This window comes from Ipomoea nil, unplaced genomic scaffold, assembly GCF_001879475.1.
Source record: "Ipomoea nil cultivar Tokyo-kokei standard unplaced genomic scaffold, Asagao_1.1 scaffold1237, whole genome shotgun sequence".
NCBI classification, from domain to species: domain Eukaryota; kingdom Viridiplantae; phylum Streptophyta; class Magnoliopsida; order Solanales; family Convolvulaceae; genus Ipomoea; species Ipomoea nil.
Genome location: NW_017617665.1, coordinates 1479727 through 1497565, shown reverse-complemented (window position 1 = coordinate 1497565; position 17839 = coordinate 1479727). Strand labels below are relative to the sequence as shown.

The 17839-nt window shown below is 48.1% G+C and overlaps 1 protein-coding gene across 1 annotated transcript; it reads right to left on the bottom strand.

The window, feature by feature from the left end:
* Positions 1-15243: 15243 nt before the first annotated feature.
* On the bottom strand, positions 15244-17207 carry LOC109183906. The gene is made up of 3 exons (XM_019333936.1): positions 16445-17207; positions 16002-16174; positions 15244-15638 (listed from the first exon to the last, which is right to left on the bottom strand). The coding sequence occupies exons 1-3, from the start codon at positions 17096-17098 to the stop codon at positions 15500-15502; spliced, it is 966 nt and encodes a 321-aa protein (XP_019189481.1). The 5' UTR covers positions 17099-17207; the 3' UTR covers positions 15244-15499.
* Positions 17208-17839: the final 632 nt, after the last annotated feature.

Sequence of the window (17839 nt, the reverse complement as noted above, 5' to 3'; positions counted from 1 at the left end):
TCATTTTTAAAAACCACAAATTTCTGTTCGGCTTCATCTTTTGATCTTAACAAGTAAAGTTTTGTGAAACGCGAAAAATCATCAATGAAAGTAATGTAGTAACGCTTTCCACCTCGACTTTCAGTGGTTTTAAAGTCTGCTAAGTCAGAGTGAATTAATTCTAAAACAGATGATGTTCTATTATTCACTGTTGTAAAAGAACTTCTAGCAAACTTAGCTTCAACGCAAATTTCACATTGAGTACATGCATCACTTGACAATTTAGGCAACATATTCATGCTTTTCAGTCTATTTAAGCATTTTGTACCAACATGTCCTAATCTATCATGCCATAGATTTAAAGAAACAACTATGTAAGCGGAAGAGGAAGCTTTATTATTAGCATTGTTTGCAGAAACATCACAATTGATTGAACCAGCTAAAACAGTTTTATTCTTAGCTACAGAAGCATCTAGCACGAAAAGGCCTGCACAGAAATATCCCTTTCCCAGGTATTTCCCACAGTGAGTCAGAACCAGACGGTCAGACTCAAAAACCATTTTTATTCCAGCCTTATTGAGTAGGCCTCCGGAAATAAGGTTTCTACGAAGGGAAGGGACATAAAACACATTTTGCAGTAAAAGAAGCTTCCCAGAATAAAGTGTTAACTCTACTTTTCCTCTACCACTTACCTTAGAAACGCTAGAGTTCCCCATAAACACTTGTTCATCTTCGGTGTTGGGCTCGAGCACTTTGAACAGGTCCTTGTTGTTGCAGAAGTGGCGTGATGCTCCCGTGTCCACAACCCACTCATCTGGGTCTCCCACCAGGTTGACCTCAGTTATCACCGCTGCTACCATTTCAGTGGGTTCTGAGTCTTCCACCAGGTTCGCTTGATTCTTTGGCCCTTCTTGGGTTGATTTTTAACCAGTTTCACTCGTGGAACCCTTCCGGTGATAACAATGCTTGGCTTTGTGGCCTCTTTTTCCACAAACGTAGTGGTAGGGAATATCCCGACCGACATAGCTTCACCACGACCGAGAAGCCTTTGTCTTTTTCTCTTTGTCTTTGCAGGTAACAGGTCGGGCTCCTTGAGAAGAACCCGGTCGTGGGCCGACCGGGAGTTGCCCGAGCGACGGTGTCGACCACCGAGCGGTAGCCCTTTGGCGAGAGAGCTGACGAAGGACACGTGGCGGCTCTCTACATCGACAGGCAGGGCACCCGGGAGGATGACACGTGGTGGCTACGTGGAGGACATGCCGAACGGCTGGAATCCTGTCCCCGGCATAGCGGCTATAAATACCCACAGTAGCTACAGTGGAGGGGACTTTTGGACGACCGATAGGTTGCTGTTAGAGAATCCCGACCGCAGTCAGTCGGCACTCAGAGCAACCAAGTAGATTGTACTTAGGGCCTTTACCGTGATCAATAAAGATATTTACTTGCTTTAATTGGTCTCGTGTTGTTATATATTGCTTACGTATAATTAGCAGTATCATTTTGGCGCCGTCTGTGGGGAACCCGTGCAAGAAACCAACGTCTTGACGAGCACCCGATCTCTATATCAACATGTATCCGTGGGCACACAACAACTTTGCCGACGACCAGGCGGATGCGGCGAGCTCCTCCGACCACTATGCTACCCAACAGCAGGGTCAGACGATGGACCTCAACCTCAACCTCTCACCACCGCATCCGTCAAATGCATACCCGGCCACCCAGCAGCCGGTGAATTACATACAACCGGGATACCCAACACCCGGTCTGCCATACCAGCAGCAGCCGATGATGTATCCCGCCCAGTATCCGTACCCGGTCCCACCTCCGCCGTATGGGTATTGGCCAGGCCAACCGATGTGCTACACTTCCCCGGTTGGTTATCCACCATATACGCCTGCTTACACAGCTCCAGCCGCCGCCCCTCCAGTACAACCGACCGCACAGGTAGAGCCGCAGCGTCAGTCCGCGTCCCGGGCTCGACGCTCGGCTCATTCGCGGTTGGGGTCGGGGGGTGCTGATGCGATGGAGGCCCCAGCTCAGGCCGTCCAAGCGGAGGACCCTGAAGAAGTTGCCCGAGCGGTGGCTTTTGATCGTCTTCGACCGGAGATGCGCCAGCGTTTGGGACCCCAAGACCCGAACCGCGGGCAAGAAGACGTACAGATGCAGGAGGCTAGCCAGGAGGCTTCATCTGGGTATAGCGGGTCGAGATCTCACCGACGGCGACGCGCTCGGGATACAGCCCAAGCCGCTCAAGCCGCCGAGCTCAACGAAACCCGAGGATTACTCTATAACCTCCAGGCGGAAGTTGCGCAGCTCAGGAATGCGTACCCTGCAACACCCCCGGTCAACCAATCGACCCTGCACCAGACGCCTTTCACAGCAGCGGTAATGGCACCAGAGTTACGACGGACGGGCAGATCCTGAGGCCCACGTGAATGATTTTTTCAGCAACATGATGCTGAAGGGCGTTTCGGGCGCCGTGATGTGCAGGGCCTTCTACTCGACCCTCACTGGTCGGGCGGCAGAGTGGTTCCGTACCCTGCAACCGGGGTCGATCGATAAATTTGAGACCCTGGCGATCAAATTTGTGAGGAAGTTCATCACTTCCAAAGTGGTGAGGAAGTCCTACATGTATCTCGAGAAGGCCAAGCAATTAGAAGGGGAAAGCTTGACCGATTTCCTCAACAAATGGAAAGCGGCGGTCGGGGAGGTCGAGCCTATGGACGATGCGACCGCCACCCACATGCTTCACATATCTCTCCGGGCGGGGCATTTGTATCAGGACTTCATCCTACACCCCCCGACCAGTTACGAGGAGGCCCTTCGGAGGGTCACAGATTACGCCAACGCCGGCGAGGCGAACGCCGTAAAGCGCTTGCAGGAGGTCGGCTCTTCGTCCCGTAAACCGGCCGGCCGGCGGAGCATCGGTCGGGAGATGACAATCCCCGATCCCGCACCAGGCCTGGCGACTTTACGGCCTTGAACCGATCCGCAGCGGAGGCCATGCAGTACGCCCAGTCCTGCAATCTCATCAAACTCCCCCATCCCGATCGAGACGGCCCTGACAAGAGTAAGCACTGTGCTTACCATCGATGTGCCGGGCATGATACCGAGGAGTGTACCCACTTACGCCAATTGTTGAAAGATTTGCTTAACAGGGGAAAATTGGACAAGTGTGTGGGGAAGAGAGAGGACAACAAGAGGAACACCGAGCGGAGGGATCATAGACGTTCCCATCACCGCTCTGATCGATCTGGGCAAGACAGAAGGGACGATCGACGGGATGATCGTCATGATGACCGACGAGACCCCGACCTTCCGTCTGGTAGCCGCCCGTCCGGAAAGCCTACCATCCACGTCATTTTTGGTGGACTGGAGGATGCTTCCCGACCGCGGACTAATTGCCCGGTCGCTATAGTGGATTCCCGGGGAACCGGGAAGAGGCAGAAGATGGAACCCATAACCTTCACCCTCGAGGACCAACCTACCAGCAGCGACCACGGCATGGAGGCGCTCGTGGTCACGATTGACGTTAAGGGGACAGACGTCCAGAGGGTTATGGTTGACACGGGCAGCAGTGTGAACGTCCTATACTTGGACGTGTTTGAGAAGCTTGGCCTCGACAGGAAGGAGCTGACTCCGGTCGGTGTACCACTGTCAGGATTTACCGGGGCTCTTATTTACCCCGAGGAAAAAATAACGCTCCCGGTCGAGATCGGCACACCTCCAAAGTCGATCCAAACGGAGCTAGAATTTGTTGTGGTCAACCTCCATTGCGTCCACAACATTATCTTGGGCCGACCCGCCATTATGAAGATCGGTGGGATAATTTCTATGCCCCACCTGTGCATGAAATTCCCCACCCCTAATGGGGTCGGCGTGGTCCGTGGCGATGTCCAATCCGCCCGGAAGTGTTACACCCGAGCAGTCAATAGACGTGACTCCGGTCCATCTTCCCGGGTGAACACCATAGCCAAGGAGGAGGCTAAGGAACGGAAGGAGCAGCCTGAGCCTTCCGAAGAAATAGAAGAAGTTCCCCTATCCGAGGACCGCCCGGATAGGAAGATCAAGATTGGCCGAGCCCTCACCCCCGAGCTTCGAGCGGAAGTTTTGGCTATACTCCGGGAGTATGCTGATATCTTTGCGTGGGGGCCTGAAGACATGCCTGGGATCGATCGATCGGTCATCTGTCATAAGTTAGTCGTCGATCCCGCAGCAAAGCCGGTCGTGCAGAAGACACGACACCTTTCCTCCGATCGCCGCGAATTTGTCAGAGAAGAAGTTAAAAAGATGGCGGCGATCGAGCACATCCGTCCGGTAGTCTATCCCGAGTGGGTGGCAAATATCGTTCTTGTTCCTAAGCCCCCAGCATGGAGGATGTGCATCGATTTTACGGACCTCAACAAGGCCTGTCCGCTCGACCCGTATCCTCTACCGAGCATTCACCAGATGGTTGACGAGACGGCCAGGGCCGAATTAATGAGCTTCATGGATGCCTTTAAGGGGTACCATCAGATCATGATGCACCATGAAGACGAGAGCAAGACAGCCTTCGTGACCCCGGATGGGCTGTATTGTTACCGAGTGATGCCGTTCGGCCTGCGGAACGTAGGAGCGACCTACCAGAGGATGGTCAACATGCTCTTTGCCGATCTACTGGGCCGAACGATGGAAGCTTACATCGATGATATGCTGGTCAAGATTCGGGACCGGTCCGACCACACTCGGGACCTCCGGGAGTGCTTCCAGATCATGAGGAAGTACCAGTTGCGGCTGAACCCGACCAAATGCACATTCGCGGTTCAGACCGGCAAGTTCCTCGGCTATATGATGACCAAGAGAGGAATCGAGCCTAACCCGGCCAAAGTAAAAGCGATTCTGGACATGCAGCCACCTTCCACCGTTCGGGAAGTCCAGCAATTGACCGGTCGGTTGGCAGCCCTCAGCCGGTTCCTCTCCAAGCTAGCCGAGCGCGCTTTACCTTTCTTCAAGGTATTGCGGAAGGTTAATGGATTCGTCTGGGACGAAGAGTGCCGAGCGGCTTTTGATGAGCTGAAGGAATATCTCATGTCACCGATCGTGCTCTCAAAGCCCGAGCTCGGAGAAGAGCTAGACGTGTACCTCGCCGTGTCCGATCGCGCAGTAAGCGCAGTGTTGTGCCGAACCGATCCGGAAGGGGTCCAGCGACCGGTGTACTATGTAAGCCACGCGCTACATGGTCCCGAGCTCCGGTACTCCCGGCTAGAGAAGGTCGTCTACGCCTTATACATTGCCGCGAAGAAGTTGGCTCCCTACTTCCAAGGTCGAGCAATTCGCGTGTTGACCGATCAGCCGATCGGGCCAGTCCTCCGAACTGCTTCATCATCAGGTCGCCTAGTCAAATGGGCGTTAATGTTGACCCAGTACGCGATCGAATACCGACCGAGACCGGCTATTAAAGGTCAAGCTCTTGCGGACTTCTTGGTCGAGTGCACCGCCCGGGATACCCAACCTCCGGAGGTCGCGGATCCCGAGGCTGAGTGGTGGTCGCTGGCTACAGATGGGTCAAGTAGCAAGAAAGGGGCAGGAGGAGGAGTGGTGGTCACAAGCCCGGAAGGATTCAAGGTCTATTTTGCTCTCATGTACCAGTTCCACCCGACCAACAACGAAGCCGAGTACGAAGCGTTCGTCAACGGCTTACAGTGCGCTCGGGACTTGGGGGCTGAGTACATCCGAGCTCAGATAGATTCCGCGCTCGTGGTCGGGCAAGTTCTCGGAGATTATGAAGTCAATGGTGAGCGTTTGCAGTTATACCGAGACCTTGCCATGGAGAAGCTCGCTCAGTTCCGGGGATATACCGTCCGACACATACCCTGATTGGATAACGCCGATGCAGATATCTTATCCAAATTAACTCAAGACGCCCCGGAACATATGTCGAAGATAGCTCGGATCTTGGTGATCCCGAGACACAGTATTCACCGTCTACCAGTCAATCCCATCCAACCGGTAGATGACAATTGGATCACCGATCTGAAGAAGTACCTCGAGCACGGTCGCCTCCCAGACGACCCACAGCGCGCTCGGAAGGCCAAGCTGAGGGCCCCAAGGTTCCAAGTCTTGGACGGTCGTTTATATCGGCGATCGTATGGAGGTCCCCTCATGCGTTGCTTGACCGCATTCGAGGCCAATTTAGTTATGAAGGAACTGCACTCGGGAATTTGCTCTTCACATCAAGGAGGCCGATCCCTGGCCCGTCGTATCATGCTGATCGGGTACTATTGGCCGTCCCTCCAGCTAGACTGTGAAAAGTTAGCTCGGGAATGTGAGACGTGCCAACTGTACGCCCGGATGCCTGGACGACCGGCAACCTTCTATCAACCGGTCACGACCGCAATTCCTTTCGCTAGGTGGGGAGTAGACATCTTGGGCCCCTTCCCTCAGCTCTCCGGTCGGAGAAAGTTTGTGATTGTCGCCATCGATTACTTCTCCAAGTGGATAGAAGCTGAGCCCTTAGCCACGATCACCTCTCAGCAATGTGCTCGTTTTCTTTGGCGAAATGTGGTTTCCCGCTTTGGCGTGCCCGTGCACCTCATCAGCGACAATGGCCGCCAATTCGTAAGCCAATACTTCCAGAACTTTTTGGCCACGATCGGGACGACTCACGTCCGGTCGTCGGTGGCTTACCCGCAGGGAAACGGTCAAGTGGAAAATGCAAACCGGACGATTCTGGAAGGTCTGAAAAAGAAGCTGCATTCGGCTGGTCGTAGTTGGGCCGATGAGTTGCCATATGTCTTATGGACTTATCGGACGACCCCGAGGGAAGCTACTTTGGAGACCCCTTTCGCCCTGGTTTACGGAGCTGAAGCCCGACTCCCGATCGAGGCTTGGATCCCGACCGATCGAGAAAGAACCTACAATGCCGAGGAGAATGAACATGCTATGGCAGTGGATCTCGATGGGGTCGAAGAAAAAAGAGAGCTAGCCGCTCGGCGTATAGCCGAGTACCAGAAGCGTGTGAAGAGTTCGAAGGACGTTCGGGTCAACCCTCGTTATTTTCAAGTAGGAGATTATGTTCTGCGACGAAGGGAGGCCAGTCAACCTTTGGAGGGCGGAAAGCTAGCTCAAAACTGGGAAGGGCCGTACATCATTAGCGCAATTATACGCCCGGGTACATACCGGCTGGAGACGACAACCGGTCGGGTAATCGAGGGGACTTGGAATTCCGAGCACCTCGTTATGTTTAGGCATTAAGCCTATTTTTCGTAACTTTTGACGAAGTGGGGGCTTGACCTGCGAGTTGGTCCCGGTCGTCGGTTGTAATTAAGCTTTATGATTGTAAATACTTGTTTACCGCCTGCGAGCGGGAAGGTTTTAATGTATATACGATCGGTGATTGCTCGACCGCTTGCATGCGGCGGCCCGGTCGGTTATTTTCTTTACCTTCAGTGCACGCAGATCAATTTATCTTCAAGCTATACCGACCGGGCGAATCTATCGACCGGTCAGATGCGCTCCACATCGGCGGACATTCGAGTCACGCCATTGATCGGGGAAGCCAGGAGCTCTCAGCATAATTCCCCGATCCGTCCAACTTCTGTCCACTATCGCACCCACTCGTGCCTCGAGGGCACAATAGTGTGGGGGCTGGGATAAATGGAGTGTTGATAGGCCCATATCGCTCGGTATATCCTGACCGTGGGGCTTACTTCTTTTCGAAAAATTCGTCAAGGCCTGGAGACCGGGTAAACTTGGTCGGGTAGGTCAATATTATGACGAATCTACTTCCAAAAATCGTCAAGGCCGGGAGATCGGGTAAACTCGGTCGGATTGGCCAATTTTATGACGAAACATCAGATGTGCGACCAAGCCATAAGGCCCTAAGGTCGGGCGTTAGCAGGGTCGAAGCAGTGCAAGACCGGGCCATAAGGCCGCGAGGTCGAGCATTAAGGATCAGCATTTACACGACTAAAGATAAAAATGCGAAAAGAAAGAACGAACAACACGAGTTAAACAAAAGAGAAATTTCATTCATCATCAAAAGGTGCCCGGTACAAATTCGGGACCGGGCTCCCGATTGAAGTCACTTACAAAAAAGAAGTAAAGCTACCCTACTTCTTCGAGCTCTCGGCATCGGCCTTCTTCGGCAAGTCTTCTCCGCCCGGAGCGGCGTCGGCTCCGCTCACCTTAGTCCGCTCCTTCGGATCAAAAGGCGCTGGACCGGGGTCGGGTACTTCGTCGGGGAGCGTGGTCAGGACCAGTTGGAGGTCATCCCCTTCAAGGGCCTGCTCCATAATCTTCCTGGTCTGGTCCCTCATTTTACGTTGACCGGCCTTGTACGCCCACCGGCCGAACGTCCATATCAGCTTCTCCCCGACCTCTGTGCCCCGAACGGACTGGAGAAAGCGACCGCCCGACTTGGCATCTTGGAAAAGATATTGGGCGAGCTTATCCGGATCGTTTTGTCGAGCCTTGAGCTCGGCCGCCTCCCCGATCGCCTGTTGGGCGACCTGCTCGGAGAGGTCTCGCTCGGCCTTGGCCTTCTTCAGCTGAGCCTCCAGCTCCCGGATCTCCTGCAGCCGCTGGTTGGCGACCTTCTTCAAGCCCTCAGCTTCGTTGGCCTGAAGGGCCCGTTGCTAAAGAAACTGGGTCGCTCGGGAGATCTGCACATATGAAACAACCATGTTAGCCGAACGGCAATACTTCGAGAAAATTCGGAAGAAGGAAAATACGCTTACCTCAGCCAGGTCGTAGCCGATCTTTTCGGCTACCTGGCTCGGGGTCAGCTTGGAAAAGTCTTCCTTGGCCGACCCGGCGTTCCCGATCCGAGCAAGGATCGACGACCCGCCTCTACTGCCCCCGCCCGATGGGGTCGGGCTGTGTTGTTCCCGGCGCCGCTTCAAGGCCCCGGTCTCTGCGGTGGTCTTCTCGGCCACCTTCTCCTTCCCCTTCCCGACCGCCACTCGGGAAACTAAGACCTCTGAGGCGTCCACCACGAAGCCTTCGGTCGTGGTGATGGTCGACGCCCCAATGGGTCGGGCAACTGGGATCTCCTTCTCCCCGGCCGGCTTGGCTTGGCCCTTCTTCTTGCCAAGCGAAATCTTGGCCACCGGGCGCAGGGGGACATCCTCATCTCCGAAACCGGTCATTGCTGCAAGTAAAACGAAGTTGGTTAGATCAAGAATAGAAGTAATCGGGTGTGAAGGGTCCGGGGTCGGGATGGCCATAAGGCCTCTACCTTTCCTCTTGCCCCGGGCGGGCATCCGCTCAATCGTCACACCCGCCGGCTCGGGTTTATACTTCTCGGGCTGGTCATAGACCGGATCGGGTAGCCGGGCCGCTTCGTAGCTCTCGGGCGACTTGAAGATATGGTATTCGTAGATCTCGCCCGAGATCTTGGCCACGGCGTCGATGAGGGTCGGCGTCTCGACTGGGATGACTTGCTTCCGAAAGCGCTGGCTCCAAACCCTCTCGACCGGGAGGATCCACGGATCATACTTCACAGAGAAGATCCGGTCCTTCCACCCCCGGTTGTTCCCGGGCAGTCCCTCGATCGAGCACCTATCGGCTCGGGACTGTGTCATCAAGAAACCCCCTCCGTACGCGGCCGCTAGCACCTTCACTTGATAGACAAAGTTGAAGAGCTCCATGGTGCAGGCCACGTCGTGTCGTCGGCAGATCTGGGGGAAGCACGCGATCATTCGATGCGCGTTCGGGCAAATCTGCCCGGGCATAACCTGGTAGTACCCTAGGAACGCGGTGAGAAGGCTCGAAAAGGGGAATGTGATCGGGGCCATTAGCGAGTCGTAATGCAGCCCGATCCATTTCCCCTGGTACCGCTCGATGATATTCTCGAGCTGCCTGCTGGTGTCGAACTCGACCCGACCAGCGAGAACCGCCGCAATCCTGTTTGCCTCCCCGTTGGTCAGCAAGCTCTTATGGCCTTCCACGCTTTCGCTGTTGAGGAACTCGTACCCGTCCCCGCGTGGCGCGGCCGGCTCGGCCGGACTTCCTTCAGCGGCCTCTGCTTCGTTAGCCTGATGTTCTTCTTCAGGCTCGACCTGAGGGTAATCCCCTATTACCCTCAGCGGCGTTCCTTGGACGTCCTCGGCCGGGGAATTCCGTCCGCTCGTAGACGTTTCTTCGTTCCCCGACCTGCTGGAGCTCGACCCCGACGTCTCCGACGAGCTGGTGGATTCTTCTGGCTCGGGGGCTCGCTCGGGCGCTGGCGGCGGTCGTTGCCCGACCTCTGGAGAATAGGACATGATGTCCACCTCCTCGCTGCTTTGCTCGAGCGTATTGTCGTAGTCCGCGACCGAAACGTTTTGACTATCCGAGTCCGACATAATTCTACCTAAAGGTCGGTCGGGAGTTAGTACAGGGTTCGGGAAGTTAGCTCGAAGTTAGTGCTATCCTACTTCTACGCTAAGTGGAGAATAAAGAAAGAGTAAAGAACTAGGAGCTTACCGAGTGAAGAAACTTGGAAGAGGATCTGAAGTTTTGCTTTGCTTGATCGGATTGCTGATCTGCTGCTCGGGACTCTCTGAGGGTACCGATTGCTTCAGAAGATTGAGGAAAGTTCAAATGAAGGCCTCAGGAACCTATTTATAGGAGAGCGTTTGGGCGGGAAAATCATCCACTTGCGCGACACGACCAGCGCTGATTCCGAGGCGACGGTTGCAGTCGCAGAGGCCGGCAGTGGCCGACACGTGGCGGAGAAGGGAATGACAGCTGGCCGGTCGGTTTAGCGGCCGACGGTTGGGCTTCTTCATCCCGGCCCATTTTTTCCCGGACGATCAAAAAGGCCCGGGCTGGGGGGCTCTTGGTAGGGAATATCCCGACCGACATAGCTTCACCACGACCGAGAAGCCTTTGTCTTTTTCTCTTTGTCTTTGCAGGTAACAGGTCGGGCTCCTTGAGAAGAACCCGGTCGTGGGCCGACCGGGAGTTGCCCGAGCGACGGTGTCGACCACCGAGCGGTAGCCCTTTGGCGAGAGAGCTGACGAAGGACACGTGGCGGCTCTCTACATCGACAGGCAGGGCACCCGGGAGGATGACACGTGGTGGCTACGTGGAGGACATGCCGAACGGCTGGAATCCTGTCCCCGGCATAGCGGCTATAAATACCCACAGTAGCTACAGTGGAGGGGACTTTTGGACGATCGATAGGTTGCTGTTAGAGAATCCCGACCGCAGTCAGTCGGCACTCAGAGCAACCAAGTAGATTGTACTTAGGGCCTTTACCGTGATCAATAAAGATATTTACTTGCTTTAATTGGTCTCGTGTTGTTATATATTGCTTACGTATAATTAGCAGTATCACGTAGCATTCAGTGTTGTTTCTTCTTTTTTTCTGAATTTTCCCATTTTTAGGACGATTGTTGTTCGGTTTGGAGTTTTTCTTTTGGTTTCTGGCACTTTCGCCAGTTTTAGACCTATCAAAACCACCACTTGTTTCAACCACATTAGCCTTAAGGGTGTCAGAAAAATTACCAGACTTTTGAACCATGCGGTTCTCTTCCTCTATATTGATAGTGTTGATCAGCTCTTGTAGGTTCTGATTCTTCAGTTCGTGCTTTGTTTTGTTCCTGAAGTCCAGCCATGACTCAGGCAATTTGTCAACCAGCGAGTCAGTCAGGAACGCATCGTTCACCAAAGCACCTTCTGCTTTCATATCAGCTACAAGATTCTCGAAGTCATGTACCTGTTCAGTGACGGTTTTAGCGTCTGTCATGTGGAAGTGCAGCCAACGATTCACAGCGTACTTTCGCCTTCCAACGTCATCAACACCATATTTTTGCTTCAACAGTTCCCAGATCAGTTTCGCAGATTTATTTGGTGCAAGCATGTCGAACAGCGCATTATTAACTCGCTGCAGTATGGTTGCGCGAGCTGTTTTATTGTCCTTCTCATATTGTGAGCGAGTTGTCTGGGAAACAGCAGAAACCTGTGCAAGCGCAGATGTTGATGTCGGTTCTGAAGGAGCAGCAGTCGACTTAGGATCAGTCGAATCCTTGGAGGCCGCTGGTGTTGCAGATTTCGCAGGTGACTGCACTGCAGGCTCAGCAAAGGTGGCAGGATCTTCAAGGATGACGTAATCCAGATCTTTGGATTCTAGCAGCATCAAAACCTTCGCAGCCCATCGCTTGTAATTCAACCCACCCATGAGAGGTTCAATTGGGGTAACATCAGAGGTGGAGTTGGTCTAAGACACTTTCTAGAGGCAAATGTTTTTAACTGTTGTGCTATGAGGCTCGAATGTCACAGACAGTATTCTGTATTTTATATAGCTGGACGAATGGTTTAGATAGTAGAATGTATCTGCGTCGTGTTATTACAAACACTCCCTTAAAAACATTTGCGACCAGGGAATCGCTTGTTTTCGACAAGGAACACAGATACGCAGAGATGAAAATTCTGCTTACACAGCTCAGGCGTAAGTTTTCTATTCGGGCTGTCTAATGGAGTTGGAAGAGACAAGTTATATACTGATAGCTATAACTGCCTCTTCCTTTTCAGCCATCCAGAAGAGCTACAGAATAGGAGAAGAAGAGGGATCGATGTTGCACGTTCAAATAACGTGTGTAGTGTGCGGACAAGGTGGTCAAAGTTCCCATAAAAATAGGGATTAAAAATATAAGGCGAGAGCAAAACTTTGACCCCACCACACCGCGCGTGCGAACCGAGCCGAGCGGGCGGCGGCGGCGACGCGCGCGAGATCTCCCCTTGTTCCCTCTCCATAACACTTCAAACCTTAGGAAAGGAGTTGGTGTTTAAATAGTGAGAAAAGGTAAGCTAGTCTTTCAATGTGGGACAAAGGGCAAAACTAAATATGCCTCTTAAATGCTCCCAACAGTTGATCCCGTGAGGTAATTTTTCAATATAAATAAAGCCATCATAGAGAGTTACAATATCTGAGCCAATAATATCTCAAAAGTGCTGATAAAATCTTAGGCTCATACAATATCTGGTCTATGGAAGGGAGCCATGGACTTCTTTTATATCCACAGCATGCACAAGAGAGGCATTTTGGGTAGTTGTAATAGAACAGGGGATGCAATCAAGGATAAGAGATATAATGCTAGCATTCTCTTTGGTAACTCATCTGCCTTTCTCTTTTTTTAATTTCTCAATTTTATTAATGCTAAGACATAAAAATTCAAGTGTATTGTATTAACACTGAAAATCTTGTACAAGGTAAAAAAATGTGTAATTATGTAATGTGGGTACAATAATCTATGAGGAAATCCTTTTATTCTTTTCTTGATTTAAACACTTCACGAACACTTAATTTTTTGCTTGAAATTCACTTGTAGATCAAACACTTCGCCACAAATAAATTTGGCTCGATTGCAAAGAACTTGACACTTGAAATGCTTGAGTTTTGAACACTCGAGCTTGAAATACTCAAGATTTGATACTTGAAACGCTTGAATCGGAGTACTTAGATCCGGAATACTTGAAACTTGATACTTAAAATACTTGAATCGAGTACTTAGACTCAAAATACTTGAAACTTATACTTAAAATACTTGAATTGGAGTACTTAGACTCAAAATATTTGAAACTTGATACTTGAACTTGAGACTTTAATACTTCAAATCTGGAACACTTTAATCGCTTGTTCTCCGTCCCCTTTCACTTGAAATAAGACATCTATTTATAGCATGAGAAACACATCCACACCACTCATTTGAAATTCTAATTCAAAGGAATTTTGAATTCAAATGCATTCAAACTTTAACTAAATTATCTAAAATATTAAATATATTTAGTAAAGTTATATATATATATATATATATATATATATATCACTGTGAATCATTGGCCAAACATATAACATTTCGGCCATCAGAAATATGTAATAGATAGGTCCAACAACAACTTGTAAGTCAATCGGCCCAATCGTTCATAGTACTTCATCAATCATTATGGTCCACACAAGTTGAGACAATATTTTGTATATTGTAAAATAATGTACATTATATTCAGAGAATTTATATTATTTTTATACTGAGTGTACATTATAATATTATATGGTATAATGTACATACAATACAAAAATAATATACATTTAGTATATTAAAAATGTATTTTTTATAATGGTCCACGTAATATTGTATGGACCATGGTCCACACAATAAATTGCCTTCATAGTTAGGGATGGCAACGGGGCGGGGCGGGGGCGGGGAGTATATTCCCCATCCCCGTCCCCGCGACCCCGTCCCCATCTCCGGCGGGGAATTGGAAATGTTCCCCATCCCCGTTCCCGCGGGGAATTAGACGGGGTCGGGGAATCTCCATTCCCCGTCAACTCCTAGTCAAAATGCTAAATAACTTTAATTTTTAATAATAAAAATTTAAAATTTAAGTATTAGTTTCAAAAATTAAAATACTAACTAACTAACTCTCTCTCTCTCTCTCTCTCTCTCTCTCTCTCTCTCTCTCTCTCTCTCTCTCTCTCTCTCTCTCTCTCTCTCTATATATATATATATATATATATATATATAAAGTACTAACAGGATACTATATATATATATATGTGTGTAATGAACTATATATATATAGTTCATTACACACACACATATATATATATAGTATCCTGTTAGTACTTTATATATATATATATATATATATATATATATTATAATGAATGTTGACACAGTATATATATAAAGTACTAACACTATACTATATATATATATATATATATATATATATATATATATATATTATAATGAATGTTGACACAGTATATATAATTGGCAGTTTTGCAGTGTACTTTTATATATACTTAAATTTTATATATATATATAAAATTATTCGGGGATGGGTATCCCCATCCCCATCCCCGTCCCCGTCCCTGGCGGGGAATCACACATATTCCTCATCCCCGTTCCCGTACCCCGAAAATTTTTTCCATCCCCGTCTCTTTCGGAGCGGGGATCGGGGATCTCCGTCCGGGACGGGGCACATTGCCATCTCTATTCATAGTACAGCTAATTCTAATGGGTTGTAAATTTCAATAATCACAATTAGTGTACTAATCATCCATCATTTCACATATATATTAGTGTCACCATTTGACAGAGGTGTGAAAATACTTGGAATTAGTGTCACCATTGTGAGTAGATTAGGAAAACTTTGGTCATATATAAATAACTTTTCAGACTTATGTACTAATCATCCATCATTTCACATATATATCATTATCATTAAGTTGTATAATTGTGTCCCCCAGTCAAAGTAGTACGTCCAACCACACTAGTGCAACCATTTTTCAAGTCTCATTCTACTCACTTGTATTCATAGTGCCTTAATTGTATTCGAATAGTACTAAAATACTCACTTGATCGACTCTCTTTTTATATATATAGTATATAAACAAAGACTTGCATCTATCTTAGCCTAATTTTCACTATCAAAAATATACTTTATATTTTATATATATATATACACACACACATTATTTTTACTATATATATATACGTCTAGATGTTTCAATATAATTCAACCTTATATATTAAGCTGCTGCTTTCCCTCAAACAAAACTAGGTTTTGATCTATTAATATTGTTCATGTCTTGTCTCTCTTCATTTACATTCTTGCATTCCTCTTCTTCCTTTTCTTCATCATCTTCCGCATCCCACAAAAAGCGTGCATATGATGCCAAAACATAGCTGTATTGTAAACACATAATAACTTAATCAGATAATGACCCAGTTTCATAAAATAGTTAGTTTATTAATCAATTTTGTCTTATTTAATATAACTACTATTAGCTTTTTATATTAGCTTATTGCTTCAAAATGTTAAAACTCAAAAAATGCACCTTTCTCCATTAGCTTTTTAAAAAAAATCATTTTACATCTAATCAGTTATTAACAGCCAATTTACCAAATCACTTTTCTACAATTCAGCTAATGCTATGAAATAATCAAACATACTAATCCAATCAGCTAACAATTATTTACCAAACACCAACTAGTTACTCATAAAAATTTAAAATTGTGCAATTTTTGGGATGCATTTTGATGTCTTACCAATCATCAGGAGCAGCTTTGATAGCTTGATCAAAATAAGTCTCTGCTCGAATTGGGTCTTTGTGTGATTGCCATAACAAATCAGCATATAGTGCCAGTATATCCCCGTCGCTTGGATTTGCCAAGATTGATCTACCACAATACTCTTCCGCCTTCACAAAGTCGCATTTAACCTGCAGTATTTGAGAAAATAGACCAAGTACCAAGTTATTTGAGAGAAGAGACCAAGTGTTGAAACTTGGTAGTTCCAGTGTGGAGATTATGCCCAAATGAACAGTTTTCTTGTGCGCACAAACATTTGATCATGTTTATTGAATCAGTTACTGTGATTTATATTATCTCGGGTCAGGATGTGGGACTTTTAGGGTTGGGAATTCAACCTATTTGAGAGAAGAATAATGTGTATATTATTGATGATAATGAGTTTTTAGTTTTTATATTACCTCTTTCAAGAATCTTGCATAATTGCCCAGGAGCAAAGAATTCCCAGGATTGGCTTCGATCATCTTCTGGTAATAGAGATCAGTGCTCTCACTTCCTTGATTAGGATCCCAATGCTCAGACCCATTCCCATCTCCATTATCTCCGTCACCGCCTCCACTCCCGCCGCCGCATATCCTCCTTCCATCGCCGCCCCCATCGCCTCCGGCCATCGTCTCCGCCGCCACACTCCTCCTCTGCGCCGCCTCCTCTTCATGACTAGCCTCGCACTCCTGCACCTCCTCTGCTCTCAACCCGGAGTTGGAAAGCACCAAAACCCGATTCTTCTGCCTCATCACCCTCTCCTCCTCCTCTTCTTCTTCCTCGTCAACCGGAATTGCAGAAAGCAAGCCATGCATGCACATGCACATGCACTTTTTTGACGGCGGCGGTGGAGGCGATCTCATGCTGATGAGATCTGTTTCTGAGAGAGCTCTGGGCATTTTCTGCTGAGAACCACCGCCCCATGACGACGGCGAAAACGAGGATGCCGATGAGGATCTTGAAAGCTTACGCGTGTGAAGAGAGAAATCCAGGTCTGGAGATGAGTTCTGGGTTGACAGCCATGGCGAATGGCACTTCAGTTGTATTGGGGTTGAAGAGCTTCTAAGAAGCATTTTTTTTTAGTAACCTTAAAATATACTCCGTATTTTCTTTATTTTCTGTACGAGAAACAGGTTGATGAATGTTTTGGTCTGATTTCAAGGGAGAATGAGGTTTTTATAGGGAGAATGAAAGGTTGTTTTTCGGTGGTTTAATCATAAGCTCCAAACACTATATATATAAAGATACAAAAAGAAAAAAGGTTAATATATACTACGTGTGCGGACGGAAAATCTACACAATATAATGCCACAATATGAATAGTTACAATTCCGCCATCCTATCATGGGAACGTAAAATGCAAGTATAAAAAAAAATAATATTATAAATTCTTTACTAATTATACTGATCGTATGATATTATAGTCTAGTGACGTCAAATTGTTCTTTTCATATGGAAAATTGTGAATTTGACTCTTAGTGAAGACAGATAGTTGTTTTGTAACTACAAAATTTTAAATTTGATTTCCTATGAGAATTATCTTTTGGTCTTCAGAATTTGAGCTGATTAACTATGAGTAACCAAACATTTCCAAATCTAGTTAATTTGAGAACAAAATTTTTTTAAGACACGAAAACGTTAATCTTGCAGAGTTTTAGTATAATGTAAATTGTATAGCATGATTCATTATGAATAGAACTCCTGCACATCACATGATTGATGTTACTTTTCCAATTCCGAACTTCAAAACTCCCCAAGTTTAGGTCCCTGGTTTTCTAAGTTCTAACGAACAGGGAAAAAAAAAACCGGTCAAA

Bases quoted from the DNA above. Each gene is read 5' to 3' on its own strand.
- LOC109183906 (XM_019333936.1), bottom strand. From the start codon at position 17,098: ATGCTTCTTAGAAGCTCTTCAACCCCAATACAACTGAAGTGCCATTCG. The intron at 16,175-16,444 runs GTAATATAAAAA...CAAATACTGCAG, and splicing joins ATGCAAGATTCTTGAAAGAG to GTTAAATGCGACTTTGTGAA. The intron at 15,639-16,001 runs GTAAGACATCAA...TTTACAATACAG, and splicing joins AAAGCTGCTCCTGATGATTG to CTATGTTTTGGCATCATATG.